The 15810-nt window shown below is 48.5% G+C and overlaps 1 protein-coding gene and 1 long non-coding RNA gene across 6 annotated transcripts in view; one reads left to right on the top strand and one right to left on the bottom strand.

Moving 5' to 3' along the window:
* Window positions 1-15810, top strand: part of LOC116418556 — a 128887-nt gene that overhangs the window by 4129 nt on the left and 108948 nt on the right. The gene's annotated exons all lie outside the window — the stretch shown is intronic.
* Window positions 7176-15810, bottom strand: part of TGIF2 (TGFB induced factor homeobox 2) — a 25305-nt gene continuing 16670 nt past the window's right edge. For 2 of the 4 annotated variants that reach the window (XM_023220576.2, XM_023220574.2), the window contains exon 3: window positions 7178-10204. In XM_023220576.2, the coding sequence (XP_023076344.1) occupies window positions 9683-10204 (522 nt within the window). In that variant the 3' untranslated portion in view covers window positions 7178-9682. Of the gene's footprint in view, window positions 10205-15810 lie in introns of all 4 variants that reach the window. The other 2 variants (XR_002733328.2, XM_023220577.2) reach the window with 2 other exon arrangements.

Genomic DNA, 15810 nt, shown 5'->3' with positions numbered 1-15810 from the left:
ACGGGGTTTCACCATGTTTGGCCAGGCTGGTCTCGAACACCCGACCTCAGGTGATCTACCTGCCTCAGCCCCCCAAAGTCCTGGGATTACAGGCATGAGCCACCATGCCCAGCCCATTCTTTTTTAAATTAAACATATTATTTGTTTATTTATTTTATTTTGGAGACAGAGTCTCACTCTGTTGCCCAGGCTAGAGTGCAGTGGCACCATCTCAGTTCACTGCAGCCTCTGCCTCCCAGGTTCAAGTGATTCTCATGCCTCAGCCTCTGAGAGTAGATGGGATTACAGGTGTGTGCCACCACACCTGGCTAATTTTTTGTATTTTAGTAGACATGGGGTTTCACCGTGTTGCCCAGGGTGGTCTTGAATTACTGAGCTCAGGCAATCTGCCTGCCTTAGCCTTCCAAAGTGCTGGGATTACAGGTATGAGCCACCACACCCAGCTAAATTAAAAATATTTTTAAGGGCCTGGCATGGTGGTTCATGCCTGTAATCCCAGCAGTTTGGGAGGCCAAGACAGGAGGATCACTTGAACCCAGGAGCTCACGACTAGCCTGGGCTACACAGGGAGACCCCATTTCTACAAGAAAAAAAAAAAAGAAAGAAAGAAAAGAAAAAAAAAAATTAGCCAGGCATGGTGGTGCACGCCTGTAGTCCCAACTCTTTGAAGGCTGAGGTGGGAGGCTCGCTTAAGCCCAGGAGGTAGAGGCTGCAGTGAACTGTGATCATCACACCACTGCACTCCAGCCTGGGTGACAGAGAGACTCAGTCTCAAAAAAAAAACAAAAATTGTTTTTTAAATTTTAGTAAAATATATCTAACAAAGTTTATCATTTCAACACTTAAGTGTATAGTTCAGTAGCATTAAGTGCATTCACTTTGTTCTGCAGCCATCACCACCATGCATTTTTCAGAACTTCATGATCTTATAAAATTGAAACTCTGTACCCATTAAAAATAACTCCTCATTCTCCCATTTCCCCAGTCCCTGGAAACCAGTTCCATTCTACTTTCTCTGTAGGAATTTGACTATTCTAATGGGTATCTCATATGAGTACAGTATTCGTCCTTTTGTGACTGGTTTGTTTCAGTTAGCATTGTGTCCTCCAGGTTCACCCATACTGTAGCATGTGTTAGAATTTCCTTCCTTTTAAAGCTGTTGTATGTGCATACCACATTTTGCTTTTACCCAATGATAGACACTTGGGTTGCTTACACTTTGACTATTCTGAATAATGCTGCTATGGATTGGAGCGCATAAATATCTTCGTGTCCCTGCTTTGTTATTTTGGGCACATTCTCAGAAGTGGAATTGCTAGATCATATTGTAATTCTATTTTTAATTTTTTGAGGAACTGTTGTTTTCCACAGCAGCTGCAGCATTTCGCATTTCCACCAGCAGTGCACAAGGGTTCGGAGATACATGATTTTTTTTGTTGTTGTTGTTGAGAAGGAGTCTCGCTCTGTCGCCCAGGCTGGAGGGCAATGGTGCAATCTTGGCTCACTGCAACCTCCGCCTCCTGGGTTCAAGTGATTCTTCTGCCTCAGCCTCCCAAGTAGTTGGGATTACAGGTGCCCGCCACCATGCCAGGTTAATTTTTGTATTTTTAGTAGGGACAGGGTTTCGCCATGTTGGTCAGACTGGTCTGGAACTCCTGACCTCATGATCCACCTGCCTCGGCCGCCCAAAATCCTCCCTGGGTTACAGGCGTGAGCCACTGCGCTCAGCCTTTTTCTGTTGTTAATCATCATCCTACTAGGTGCAAAGTAGTATTTTCATTGTGGTTTTGATTTGCACTTCCCTAGTGATTAGTAATGATTGAGCATCTCATTAGGCAGTATTTTTTTTCTTTTTATGTCATGTTTGCTTTTCTTTTCTTTTTTTTTTGAGACAGAGTCTCGCTCTGTCACCCAGGTTGGAGTGCAGTGGTGCGATCTCGGCTCACTGCCACTTCCACCTCCCAGGTTCAAGGGATTCTCCTCAGCCTCCCAAGTAGCTAGGATTACAGGTGCCCACCACTACGCCCAGCTAATTTTTGTATTTTTAGTAGAGACGGGGTTTCATCATGTTGGCCAGGCTGGTCTCAAACTCCTGACCTCAAGTGATCCACCCACCTCAGCCTCCCAAAGTGCTGGGATTACAGGCATGAGCCACTGCATCCCGCTCTAGGTCATGTTTGTATTACATTGTGAAGCTCTGACCGTAACTCCCAAGAGCCATTATGTTTGCATGTGATTGGGAGAGGTCACAGAAAGTTCTAGTTAGAAGGGTCCTCAAATCCTGCAGTGTAGCCCAAGGTCATATACGGGAAGTTAGAAGTTCAACAGGCATCTGAAACCTGCTCCCTGTTCCTCCTCTTACCTTTCTAGAATCAAAGCTAAGCTGGCAGGCAGAGTGGAAGCCCTTCTCTAGAAGGTATTTTTGGGACTCAGACTTGTTCCCTTTTTGCTTTTACACAAGGCTTTCCTTATCTTAGGAAGCGGGGAATCTGGCTGAATCTCAGTTAATCCATCTGGTTAAAATAAACATCTTGGGTGGTCTGAGATGGAAAATAACTTGATGAAGGGTCAGATTTGGAAGTGGGAGAGAACGATTTGGAAGTAGGACAAATTTTGTCTTTGTGAGTTTGTAGCTTTTCAGCACTAGTTGAACACGAGCTCAGCCTTAGGGCTATTTCCTCCCAGCTGAATGCCCGATAGCACGGCCAGCTGCTTGGAGTGGGGTTTGGAGAGGAAGGTATGTTCTGAGAGGTAAGACTGGCCCCTCACAGGCACTGATGGATCACAGGTATCAGAAATCCTGGGGGCAACCACCAGCCATGGAAAGAGCACCTGTTGTTGGAATGGAGGTCTGAGATTGCATCCGGGCCTTTTTTTTTTTTTTTTTTGGCCTACAATAAATGTCATACTAGTACTTACTGAACCCTTACTAGCTACCACTCACTTTACTAAATGTTTTACATTCATTTATTATCACTCTGTCATCCAGGCTGGAGTGCAGTGGGACATTCTCGACTCACTGCAACCTCCACCTCCCCGGGTTCAAGCGATTCTCCTGCCTCAGCCTCCTGAGCAGCTGGGACTACAGGCACCTGCCACCATGCTCAGCTAAGTTTTGTATTTTTAGTAGAGATGGGGTTTTGCCACGTTTGCCAGGCTGGTCTCGAGCTCCTGACCTTGGGTGATCCACCCGCCTGTCTTTCCAAAGTGATGGGATTATAGGTATGAGCCGCTGCGTCTGGCCACATTTGTTTTCATCCAAAACCTGGCTGGGCTTCTAACCATTATACTAAACTCTTCTCTTTTTATACCTTTACTTGCAATTTCTCTACATTGAGTGTGGATTACTTTGGTAATTAAAATGGTAGGGCTACACTTGACCTTCAAGTTACCATAGCCTCCTGAGTGCAAAGATGTCAGATGGTTCAGAGACACTTCTTCCTCTCATCTTGTAACTTTGAAAGACAAAGAGTTTCTACTTTCCCAGCCCAGCAGTTTCCTGGGGATAGGTCAGTCTCCTGACAATGATCAAGGTCTGTGGAGCAAGATCATCAGAATCTCCTGTGGCATCAGTGAGGAATGCAGATTCCTGCCCAGACTCTCTGGGTGTGAGGTCTGGGAATATGCATCTTTATAAGCTTTCCTGATGATCTTGATGGATATTTAGGCCTGAGAATCACTTCTCTGGGTAATTAGGCCCAATTCCACCACTTACAAGCTGTGTGGTATGGGGTAAGTTATTTTACAGGTTGTTTTTCCCTCAGCTGTGTGCTAAGCAAGGTTAGACAGTAACATATAGATTATCCCATTTCATCCTCCCAAGAGATATTACTATTCCCACTTTATTGATGATGAAAACTGACCTCTTGAGTAGTGAACTGTCTTGTCTATGGTCACGACAGCTCATCTGTGACAGACCAAGAATTTGAAACCAGGCTTGGGTCATAGAGAAATGCCTTTGAAATCAGTAACTCTGACAGCAGTGATGGTTATTTCTGCATCCTTCTCGAGTGCCACACCATATCCTCTGCAGCCCTAGTGCATAACATAGCAAGGATACACCCATACAAGGCAGACCTGGCCTCTGCCTTATGGGAGTTTTCATGTAGCAGCGTTCCTTTTTTTTTTTTTTGAGACAGAGTCTCGCTCTGTCACCCAGGCTGGAGTTCAGTGGTCGGATCTCAGCTCACTGCAAGCTCCGCCTCCCGGGTTTGCGCCATTCTCCTGCCTCAGCCTCACGAGTAGCTGGGACTACAGGTACCCGCCACCTCGCCCGGCTAGTTTTTTGCATTTTTTAGTAGAGTCGGGGTTTCACTGTGTTAGCCAGGATGGTCTCTATCTCCTGACCTCGTGATCCGCCCGTCTCGGCCTCCCAAAGTGCTGGGATTACAGGCTTGAGCCACCGCGCCCGGCCCCCCCCCTTTTTTTTTTTTTTGAGATGGAGTTTTGCTCTGTCACCCAGGCTGGAGTGCAGCAGTGCGATCTTGGCTCACTCCAACCTCTGCCTCCCAGGTTCAAGCGATTCTCCTGCCTCAGCCATCCGAGTAGCTGGGATTGCAGAAGCCCGCCACCGTACCAGACTAATTTTTGTATTTTTAGTAGAGATGGAGTTTCACCATCTTGGCCAGGCTGGTCTTGAACTCCTGACCTCGTGATCTACCCGTCTTGGCCTCCCAAATTGTTGGGATTACAGGCGTGAGCCACCGTGCCCAGTCCATGTAGCAGCTTTCAAGCTAGACTGTACTTTTAAAATCCAGAGTCCCGAGTCTTACCCCAGAGATGCTTATTCATAGGGCTGAGTCGATGCAAAAAAAAAAAAAAGGTTCTAAGCCTGTGGGCCATGGAGGAACTACCATTCAAAAACAGTGGAAAGGAAGAGCCGTCTAGAGGATGGTATACACCCTCCCCACCAATCACTACCACTACTTTTATTTTATTTTATTTTATTTTATTTGAATAAAGAGCGAGACTATCTCAAAAAAAAAAAAAAAAAAAGAAAAGAAAAGAACAGAACAAGGGTACATAGAGGCGGTCAGGCAATCCATAGCCAGCCCAAAGAGACAGCAGGTATTCACAACCGGAGCAGATGCATTTAAAAGCTGTTTCCTAAATAAGACTATAGTAAGAAAGGTGGATGTCCTTAGATCATGTCCCCAACTTCAGAGGAGGGGCCCTTGCCACAGTATCCCACGGTTCACTTTCATTATCTAGAGTGCTTGCTCACTCCAGGGCTCGTTTGAAGCTTGATGCAGAAGACACTTTTGGTTTCAGTTCCTTTTATTTTTTTTTGAGACAGAGTCTCGCTCTGTCGCTCAGGCTAGAGTGCAGTGGCGCGATCTCGGCTCACTGCAACCTCCACCTCCATGGTTCAAGCGATTCTCCTGCCTCAGCCTCCCGAGTATTTGGGATTACAGGGGTGTGCCACCACACCCACCAATTTTTGTATTTTTAGTAGAGACAGGGTTTCACCATGTTGGCCAGGCTGGTCTCCAACTCCTGACCTCAAAAGTGATCTACCCACCTCAGCCTCCCAAAATGTTAGAATTACAAGCATGAGCCACTACGCCCGGCCAATGTGAATTATATATTAAACTTACTTTGAAAAAGCGTAAGAGCACGAGCCTATTCTGCTGAGCTCCAGGGCCAAGTGTGCAGTTTGAGAGATACTGAGAGAGAAGTGGGGGAAAATCAGGACCATGAGTGAATGGCTAAGGGAGTTGAGGCTCTTTAATCTGGGAAACTTGAGTGGGGAGGCTCTCTCTCGAAATTCCTAGAGAATGACCTGTAGAAGACCAGCCATCCTCCATCTAGGTGTACCGGGGAGAAATCAAGATTTTGTTCACAAGAAGAAACTTCTTGTGCTTAGCCCATAGCAGTGTTCTAGACAGCTAGATGATACTACATTAGTGGTCACTATACATAACTGCCCACTGTATTAGTTCAGATAGGTTCTGGGCAGACCTGAGTGACCCTGAAGGAAAACATAATTGAATTTGAATTCTAGCTCCATTTTTATATGGGCTATATGAGTTCAGGCAAGTATCTTAAATCCCTACTCAATTACTCTCTCTTAAAAAAAAAAAAAAAAGATGGGGTCTCAGTCACCAAGGCTGGAGTGCAGTGGTCCAATCACAGCTCACCACACCTTCAAACTCCCAGGCTTAGGTGATCCTCCAGCCTCAGCCTTGGAGTAGCTGGGACTGTAGGCACAAACCACAGCCCACTCAGTTTCTTTACCTGGGGCATCTCAATTCCATATGTGTGTGTATACAAAAATTAAGCAACTGGGGCCGGGCACAGTGGCTCATGCCCGTAATCCCAGCACTTTCAGAGGCCGAGGTGGGCAGATCATGAGGTCAGGAGATCGAGACCATCCTGGCCAACACGGTGAAACCCCGTCTCTACTAAAAAATACAAAAATAAGCCGGGCGTGGTGGCACACGCCTGTAGTCCCAGCTACTTGGGAGGCTGAGGTAGGAGAATCGCTTGAACCTGGGAGGTGGAGGTCACAGTGAGCCGAGATTGCGCCACTGCACTCCAGCCTGGCGATAGAGAGACTCCGTATCAAAAAAAAAAGAGATCGAACATAGCACAGACCCAGACCCAGGCCCAGGCCCAGGCCCACTCAGCCAAACTCAGTCTCCCACTGTTGCAGACCTTGGTTTTTGTAGTTTGGGCTGCAGTTAGTGTATTGTCATTTCAGTATGGCAGAAATGTATTAACAGCTAATTTAAGCAAAAAGGGGAATTCACTAGCTTACATAATAGGGAAGTCTAGAGGTAGTCCTGGTTTCAGACATGACTGGAGTTTCCACCTCATAGCTGCTTCTCTCTGTGCTGGGTTCATGCTGCAGTTGTGCTCATTTCTTACCGAGAGAGGGGGAGGACAAAACTGCCAGTTCCTCAAGGTTATCTCCTCACCACTTAGCAACGCTAAAGCTTAACTGTTGATCCCAGGGAAGAGTGGCTCAATGTGGGATGCAAAGGCCCCCTTTACCTTGAGTTGAATGGGATACAGAATGGAGCTGGTAAAAGGGAATGGGGGTACAGCGTGCACAGAACTCAGAGCTGGCTACTAGAGAGAGAGTAAAAGATGTAAAGCGAAGTAGGAAGCCAGTAACTGCCTTGTCTTCAGGCCTGGGCCCTGAGCCCTGGTGGATCAATCATCAAGAACCCTGTTTCTGCTTAAAAAAACAAAACAACAATTTTATTTGACAAAAGACAAAAAAGTTATTTACAGTAGTTTTTGCTCAAATAATTCAATGGGACAACTGTGCTTCTCCTCCAGGTTTATCTTACAACCAAACCCAAGCAGAGTCTGCCCCACCCCAACACCTCACTTTACATAATGGGGGAATGCCAACCAGAATTCAGCAGCATGGCTCCCTCACCCCTCACCACCCGCCGTTGCTCAGTGCACTGTGGGGAGGGAAAATCCCACCTCAGACCAATACACTTCCAGAGTTCCCTACTACAGGCATCCTGCAGCAGTTGCACCAGACCAGGGCTCACTGACAGGGCTGGGATGGAAAAGGCTGGGCAAATGGCAGCTTCAGTTAACCTGGATGCAGCCATGTTCATTCTTCCCCACTGGGCTTCAGGAGGGTGAGGATCCCTGATCCCCCTGGGGCACACGGGGAGAGGGCACAGGAGGAAGAAGCCAGAGGGAGGCAACACAGAGAGCCCAGGAAACTTGGCCACCTAGAGAGAGCAAAGCTCCCTCTCCTTCAGCAATCCATTCCCACTCCAGCAACAGATGGGCGACTCAGAAGTTGGGGAGCCTCTGTGATGGCTTCAGGGATCTTCCAAGAAAGTACAGAACACATGTTACTGTCTTTCTCCTGGCTAGGCCCACCCAAGTTATTCAGTATCCAGGAACCTCTCTTCTCCTTGAGCCTGACCTGGTGATTTCAGGAAACTAAAGGCTGCGGTACTGATCTATCTTTTGGCCCAGTGACGTTATTGAGGACAAAAATATTTTGGCTAGCAATAACCTAGGATTAGTGTTTCTTAGGATATATAAAGATGGGGCATATTGCTGTTGAACACTGTCAGCGATGAAACAGCAAAAGAGGCTGGGCGCGGTGGCTCACGAGGTCAGGAGTTCAAGACCAGCCTGGCCAAGATGGTAAAACCCCATCGCTACTAAAAATACAAAAATTAGCCGGGCATGGTGGCGGGCGCCTATAATCCCAGCTACTCGTGAGGCTGCGGCAAAGAATTGCTTAAACCCGGGAGGCGGAGGCTGCAGTGAGCCGAGATCGCACCACTGCACTCCAGCCTGGGTGACAGAGTGAGACTCTGTCTCAAAAAAACAAAAAACAAAACAGCAAAAGAAAAAATGGGGGAGAGGGAGGAGCATAAGACCAATTGTGATCTGTTCACGGGGCAGGGGCCCCTATAACTCTAATTTAAAGGAAGCTGAAACAAAGACAATCCCAGCTAGCAGGCTTCTAACCCTTTTCCAGCCCCAGCCTTCTCTGAAGGCAGTTCCCTGGCAGCAGTGGACACTATTCCTGCTTTCCCCAGATAGTTTCCTGCCACCATTGTGGGAAAGGCTGCCTCTTTGGAGGACTTCCTGACCAGCAGATGGCTCACTTCTCTCCCAAGTAGGAGGTGCTGGGAGCTTCTGACATAGGGGCCCCTCTAATCCAAGTTCCTAAAAGAATTCAAAACTCAGGCTGCAGGGCAAAAATGTTCAAGAACAAAGGGAAAAACATTAAAGAAAAAAAAAAATCCATCGCTTCAGTCTAGTTTACTCCCCCCACCCCCCAAAAAACTACAATAAAAAAGAAAAGAAAAACCAAACACCTTTTGATCTTACCATCCTTCTCTGCTAGGTACCTAAGAAAGTTGAGTCAGTCTGCTGGACTGCCCCCTGCTGTGGCTTTCTACCCTTCTGTGCCTGCGGCAGAAAAGTCAATGTGCTCATATGGGTTTTTTTTTTCCTGCCTTTTTTTTGGGTAAACCAAACCAACGATAAAACAACCATTTGGAATTTCACACTACTGCAGAGACTTAGCTGGTCCCCAAAATAAAAATATTCCTTTCTTGCAAAACAATCCCCAGTGGCAGTGGTGGGTCCTTCCCAGCTCACCATAACGCTATCATGCAGTGCACTCTCGTTCCCCACACCTGGGCTAACTACTGCCGTGAACGCAAACCACAGCAAAAAAGGGAAAAAGAAAACAGTTTAGCAAAAATCTAAACATTCAACTGGAGTCGGTTCTGTTACATCCACTGGGTTCCTCTTTTCTTTTGTTCATGCATATGAACTTGGAATGTCCATACCTGGCTTGACAGAAACAGCACAGGGGCAGCTTGGACCCAACATAGGACTGAACTTGGCAGCTTTCCTGAGCCCAGCCCAGGAAACCAGGCTGGAACAAAGGTGTCCCAGGGATTTTCTGGAGAAGCAGCAGCAGCATCAGCACCATGCTTGTCTCCGATCTCTTGGTCTCATCACTGAGGGGAGGCCTGGAGAAACGGCAGAGTCAGCAGAGGAGAGGGCCCCCATCACAGTGCAGTGGTGCCAGCTGGTGTCTTCCTGCTGAAGACCTCTGGACAGAGGAGATGATCCCAATGTTTGGCAGTGATCCATAGAAAACCCTCTGTATGAAAGGGAACCAAAACGGAAACCCAGGACAGCTGGCTTGAGCTTTGAGCACCCTGTTGGCAGATGCCTACTGGGGATTTTCAGAGACTAAAGGGATGGGAGTGTGTAGTAATGAGAGTGATGGGTCCTGCTGCTTCTGAAGCTCCATCTCAGCAGCCCTCTGTAGCGCCACCTCCACCAGCAGCTGGAAGCTGCTGAAGTCCTCTTTGTCCTGCTCTGGGGGTGTGGGTGGTGGCGTGTTGAAGAGTCCACCTGTGGGGCTTCCAGCCTCAGCCCTGGTCAGCAGGGTAAGTGTGCTACCAGGGGTCACCAGGGGCTTGGGAGACTCCAGCTCCCCACGTGGGAAAGGGGCTGCTGGCTTTTCCCCCTGGCCTGAGTGAAGTGGCATGGAGCACACAGACAGGGAGAGCACATTGGTGGGGGCTGGGACAGACACAGCCAGCACAGAGGGGCTGCTGCCACGGGGGAGGGCCACATCTGAGGCCTTACCCCCGCGGCGGGAAATGGTAAACTGATTAGGGTCTTTGCCATCCTTCCGAAGCATGTCTGGGAGAAGCCGCCGCCGGGCATTGATGAACCAGTTACATATCTGGAATGAATATACAAGACCAATCAGTTCGCTCAATCAAAAACAGCTATGGGCTGGGCGCAGTGGCTCACGCCTGTAATCCCAACAATTTGGGAGGTCAAGGCGGGACGATTGCTTAAACTCAGGAGTTCGAGACCAGCCTGGGCAACACAGGGAGACCCTGTTTCTACAAAAGAAGTTAGCCAGGTGTAGTGGTGCGCCCCTGTGGTTCCAGCTGCCTGGGAGGCTGGGGTCGGAAGATCACTGGAGCCCAACAGGTGGAAGCTGCAGTGAGCTATGATCGTACCACTGTATTCCAGCCTGGGCAACAGAACAAGGCCCTGTTTCAAAACAAACCAAAACAAACAGCTATGAAGCATGTCCCAGGACCTGGGAACACAGCAGAAAACACAGAAGTTAATAGTAGGAAAAGAGAGTTAAATAAGAACACACACCAGCCTGGCCAACATGGTGAAACCTTGTCTCTACTAAAAATAGAAAAATTAGCTGGGCATGGTGGCAGGCACCTGTAATCCCAGCTACTTAGGAGGCTGAGGCAGGAGACTTGCTTGAACCCAGGAGGACGAGGTTGCAGTGAACCAAGATTACATCACTGCCCTCTATCCTGGGTGACAGAGCCAGTCTCAAAAAAGCAAACAAACAAAAATTCCATGTGGCTGGAGCTTAGAGTGGTTAACTGAAGGCTACCTCTTAGCAGGAGGATTTGCTTCTTTATTGTTAAGGGTACTGAGGAGCTATATAAGGGTTTGACGCAAGGAGCAACGTATGATGTGGAGAACAGACTGGAAGCAGGGAGACAGGGTACTGCTAGTAGTTCAGGTTACGTTAAGGGAGGTGGCAAGAGGACAAATGTTTGCTGCGTTTAGGATATTGGAATGGCAGGACCTGCTGCCTGGGTGGATGAAGAAGAAGAGAGGGATTGATGCTAAGGGCAACTCATTCCCAAGTGTGTAGTGCAGAGTTTCACTGCAGGCCGGGGAAAGCCACAAAGGCACAAGGGAGCTATCAGGAAGGTTATTTTTTATTTTTTCCTTATTATTTTTTTTGAGATGGGGTTTTAGCATGTTGGCCAGGCTGGTCTCTCAAGCTCCTGACCTCAAGTGAACCGCCTGCGTCAGCCTCCCAAAGTGCTGGGATTACAGGCATGAGCCACCGTGCCTGGCCTGGAAGAAAGTCATTCTTATTTCTCAGCAACACCAGGAGTAGTAGCCTCAGCAGAACATGCGCTCAACCAACATCCTTGACTTTTTTCCACATGCTGCTGAGAAAGCTACCACTAACTCTGACCCCATCCCATCTAGTTGATTGTTTAGAAGCATAAAATTTCTCACCATTAAGTGATATGCATGTGGTTTGGGGGACACCTATAGCACCCTGCCCTCTATCTCTGGACTCTCTTGAATAGCCCCCAACTTTACAGCTCTTCAGTCTAGCCTCTTTACTGGTTTCATATTCTCTTTCTAAAATGCCATGGCTGTCATTCCTGTTCTAGAAAACTGCCATTTGTCTCCTACTGCCTACAGGATAAGTCCAGACTCCAGAGCCTGGACATGAAGACCCTCCCCTGGCTAGGCACGGTAGCTCACACCTGTAATTCCAGCCTTTGGGAGGCTGAGGCAGGCAGATCACTTGAGCCCAGGGGTTTGAGACCAGCCTGGGCAATATGGTGAAACCACATCTCTGCAAAAACACAAAAAATTAGCTGTTGTGGTGGCACGTGCCCTATAGTCCCAGGAGGCTGAGGTCAGGGAGGCCGAGGCTGCAGTGAGCCATGATCACGCCTGTGTACTCCAGCCTGGAGAGTCAGGCTGGGTGCTGTAGCTCACGCCTGCAGTCCCAGTACTTTGGGAGGCCAAGGTGGGCAGATGGCTTTCGCTCAGGAGTTCCAGACCAGCCTGGTCAACATGGCAAAACCCTGTGTCTACAAAAAGTACAAAAATTAGCTGGGTATGGTTGTGTGTGTCTGTAGTCCCAGCTACTTGTGGGGGCTGAGGCAGAATTGCTTGAACCCAGGAAGCGGAGGTTGCAGTGAGCCGAGAACACGCCATTGCGCTCCAGCCTGGGTAACACAGTGAGACTCCATCTTTTTTTTTTTGAGACGGAGTCTCGCTCTGTTGCCTGGGCTGGAGTGCAGTGGCCGGATCTCAGCTCACTGCAAGCTCTGCCTCCTGGGTTTATGCCATTCTCCTGCTTCAGCCTCCCGAGTAACTGGGACTACAGGTGCCCACCACCTCACCCGGCTAGTTTTTTGTATTTAGTAGAGACAGGGTTTCACCACGTTAGCCAGGATGGTCTCGATCTCCTGACCTCGTGATCCGCCCGTCTCGGCCTCCCAAAGTGCTGGGATTACAGGCTCGAGCCACCGTGCCAGGCGGAGAGACTCCATCTTAAAAAAAAAAAAAAGAGCTTCTCACCTTCCTGCTGCTCTTCAAGGCTTCTTGCTCATTCAAGTATCATTTGAGTGCCTGTTATATTGGGCCCAGTTCTTGGTGCTGGGATGCCTTTGTGCATTAAACAGACATGCATGTCAACCTGTGGAGCTTACAGTGCTCCTAGTCATGGAGACTGACAATCAACAACTAGGTGAATAACCACCAATAAGCGCCCAAAAGGAAACAGAAATAAAGGGGGGGGGGGCGTGGTTATAAAGATAAGAGAAACTTCCATGGCTAAGGGTTTTGGAAAGCTGAGACGTAAAGATAAGGAAGAGCCAGCCACATAGAAAGCTAAGAATGTTCTAGACAATTCCAAGGAAAGGTCCTGGCCGTGGGGTTCTCATCTGTCCTCCTTCACCTCTATGGTCCTCCAAAACAGCTGAACTGAGGCAGGAAAGGGTTGGCTTAAGGAACCGGTGAATGGTAGCTCATGAGCTCAGAGGTGGGCAGGGCTGACAACCAGGCCAGAGCACCATGGAAAACCATTAAACGGTTTAAACGGTGGCTTGACTGAAATTTCACACTCTGGGTCCTTCTTCTGGTCCTGTGTCTTTTCTCCTACCCTAGCAAACTGCAGCTGCATCTATTCTACAGGTGACTCAAAGACAGCACCATGCTGTCAGGCTGGAAGGCTCGTAGGCAGGGCAGAGCCAGAGGCTTCTGTGGCCCTTCTCTCCCATTCCATTCCAGCCAGGAGGGGCCCTGGTTCTGCGGTTCTTATTGCTCCTCTTCACCACTATGGTGCTCCAATGCACACACATACCAACAGGTTTCGGTGGACGCTGGCTGAGCCAAATCCTGACTAGAGCTGTGGGAAAACCCTAAAGAGAGGAAGGGCCTAGCAGTGTGTGTGCCTGTAGTCCCAGCTACTCAGGAGGCTGAGAGAACTGCTTGAACCCAGGAGGCAGAGGTTGCGGTGAGTTGAAATCGCGACACTGCACTCCAGCCTGCGCAACAGAGCAAGACTCCATCTCAAAAAAAAGAAAAAAAAAGAAAAAAAAAAGAGGAAGGGCTGAACAGCTGGGTGGGATGAAGGAAGGGAACAAACTTATTCAAACACCTTTGATAGCAGTATCATGCCAGCCACCACACTTGCATTATGTTTAATCTGCATACTACCTGAAGGGTAGAGGGCAATGTCCCAAAAGTACTAGAGAGAATTGAGCTCAAAGAGAAGAAAGCCCTTGTGCAGTCACACATCCTCCCAGTGCAGAGCTGGGATTTAAAATGAGGCCTCCTGGCTTTAGGGCTTCCACTGCTTTGCTGTGCTTTTTTTTTTTATTTTTATTTTTATTTTTTAAAAGACAGGGTCTCACTCTGTCACCCAGGCTGGAGTGCAGTGGTGCAATCACACCTCACTGCAGCCTTGACCTCCTGGGTTTAGGTAATTCTCCCACCTCAGCCTTCCGAGTAGGTGGGACCACAGACATGTGCTACCATGCTCAGGTATTTTTTTTTTTTTTTTTGTATTTTTTGTAGAGATGGGGTTTCACCATATTGGCCAGGCTGGTCTTGAACTCCTGGACTCAAGCAATCTGCCTGCCTCAGCCTCCCAAAATGCTGGGATTACAGGTATGAGCCATAGTACCCAGCCAGCTTTGCTGTGTCTTTCCAGAGGAACAAAGGGGATAGCTGAGTAATAAACATCATAATCCTGATAGCAAACATTTAAACACAAAACACATCAGGTGCTATTGTTTTTTTTTTTTTTTTTCTTGAGACAGAGTCTCATTCTGTTGCCCAGACTGGAGAACAGTGGCTCACTGCAACCTCTGCCTCCTGGGTTCAAGTGATTCTCCTGCCTCAGCCTCCCGAGTAGCTGGGATTACAGGTGCCTGCCACCATGCCTGACTAATTTTTTTTCTTTGTATTTTTAGTAGAGACGGGGTTTCACCATGTTAGCCAGGATGGTCTCCATCTCCTGACCTTGTGATCCACCCACCTTGGCCTCCCAAAGTGCTGGGATTACAGGCGTAAGCCACTGCGCCCGGCTTTTTTTTTTTTTTTTTTAGTAGAGATGGGGTTTCTCTATGTTGGTCAGGCCGGTCTTGAACTCCTGAACTCAGGTGTTCTGCTCACCTCAACCTCCCGAAGTGTTGGGATTACAGGTGTGAGCCACCATGCCTGGTCTCAGGTGCTATTCACATTTCATATCTAATTATTCATTCAATCTCAGCCTATCGGACAGGTTATATGCTTATCTCCGTTGAAGAAACACATCAGAGAGGTTCAGAAACTTGTTCAAGGTCCCAAGTGCAAAAGCTGGGTTTGATCCAGACAGCCTGGTTCTGGGCAGCCACCCACTGCCAGCTGAAGAGTAAGAGGGAGGCTTCCTTGCACAAGAGCAGTGCCTGTGGCCTTCTCTCCCTCCCTCCCACAGCTGCCTCCTCCCGTACCTGTGCTGCAGGAGTACACTGCCCCTCTCCACCTCAGCCCTGGATGCAGGGGAAAAATGGTCAGGTCACAGTGACCTGGGTCAAGCAAACTAAGGAGGAGTGTTGTTGAGCAGGCAGTCTCAGGGAAGGAAGCCTGGGCGTTCCTCAGCATCTGTGTGGACACCTAGCCCCTAAAGGCACCTCCCATTTTGGCGGAGGATTCAGAGAACAGAAAAACACCCCCTCCACACATTCCCCAAGACTGTCCTGTCCAGAGCACTTGGCAGCCTAGCATCTGTTTGTTTTGTCTTCTTAGCCCAGAAAAATGCACAGCTGAGGGGCTGGGCAAGGCAAGGCAGCGGAACTGAGTGGCCGCCAGTGCCCTTTCTGCAGCCCCTTCCAGCTGCCCAGCCTGTGCCTCAGTCAGGAAAAGAACCTGTGACTTGTCCCCACTCAAGGTCATGGAGAGATGGTAGAAAGGTCAAAGTGAACTCTCTGATGTATATGGCATAACATAGGCTGGGGGCCTGAAACCGGTCTCTACCATAAAACAGGGCTCTATCTGAAAGGCTGCTGAGGGACAAGGGGGGAATCACTGTGGCAAATGGGGGTAGGAGGAACACCAGGAGGCTGACAAAGGCTGTGATGCTAGGAGCAGCAGCTAATGGATGCAGGCACAAACTCTCATTTTCATGTCAAGGAAGTGAAGGCACTGAGGCGCCTTTCCCAAACGTCATGGTACCACCATTCGTGCTGGGACCGCCATATCCACGTGCTCTTTTTTTTTTTTTTTTTT

Source organism: Piliocolobus tephrosceles, chromosome 20, assembly GCF_002776525.5.
Source record: "Piliocolobus tephrosceles isolate RC106 chromosome 20, ASM277652v3, whole genome shotgun sequence".
Classification (NCBI taxonomy): Eukaryota; Metazoa; Chordata; class Mammalia; order Primates; family Cercopithecidae; genus Piliocolobus; species Piliocolobus tephrosceles.
The sequence above is the reverse complement of the archived record's forward strand: the minus strand, read 5'-3'. Positions and strand labels throughout refer to the sequence as shown.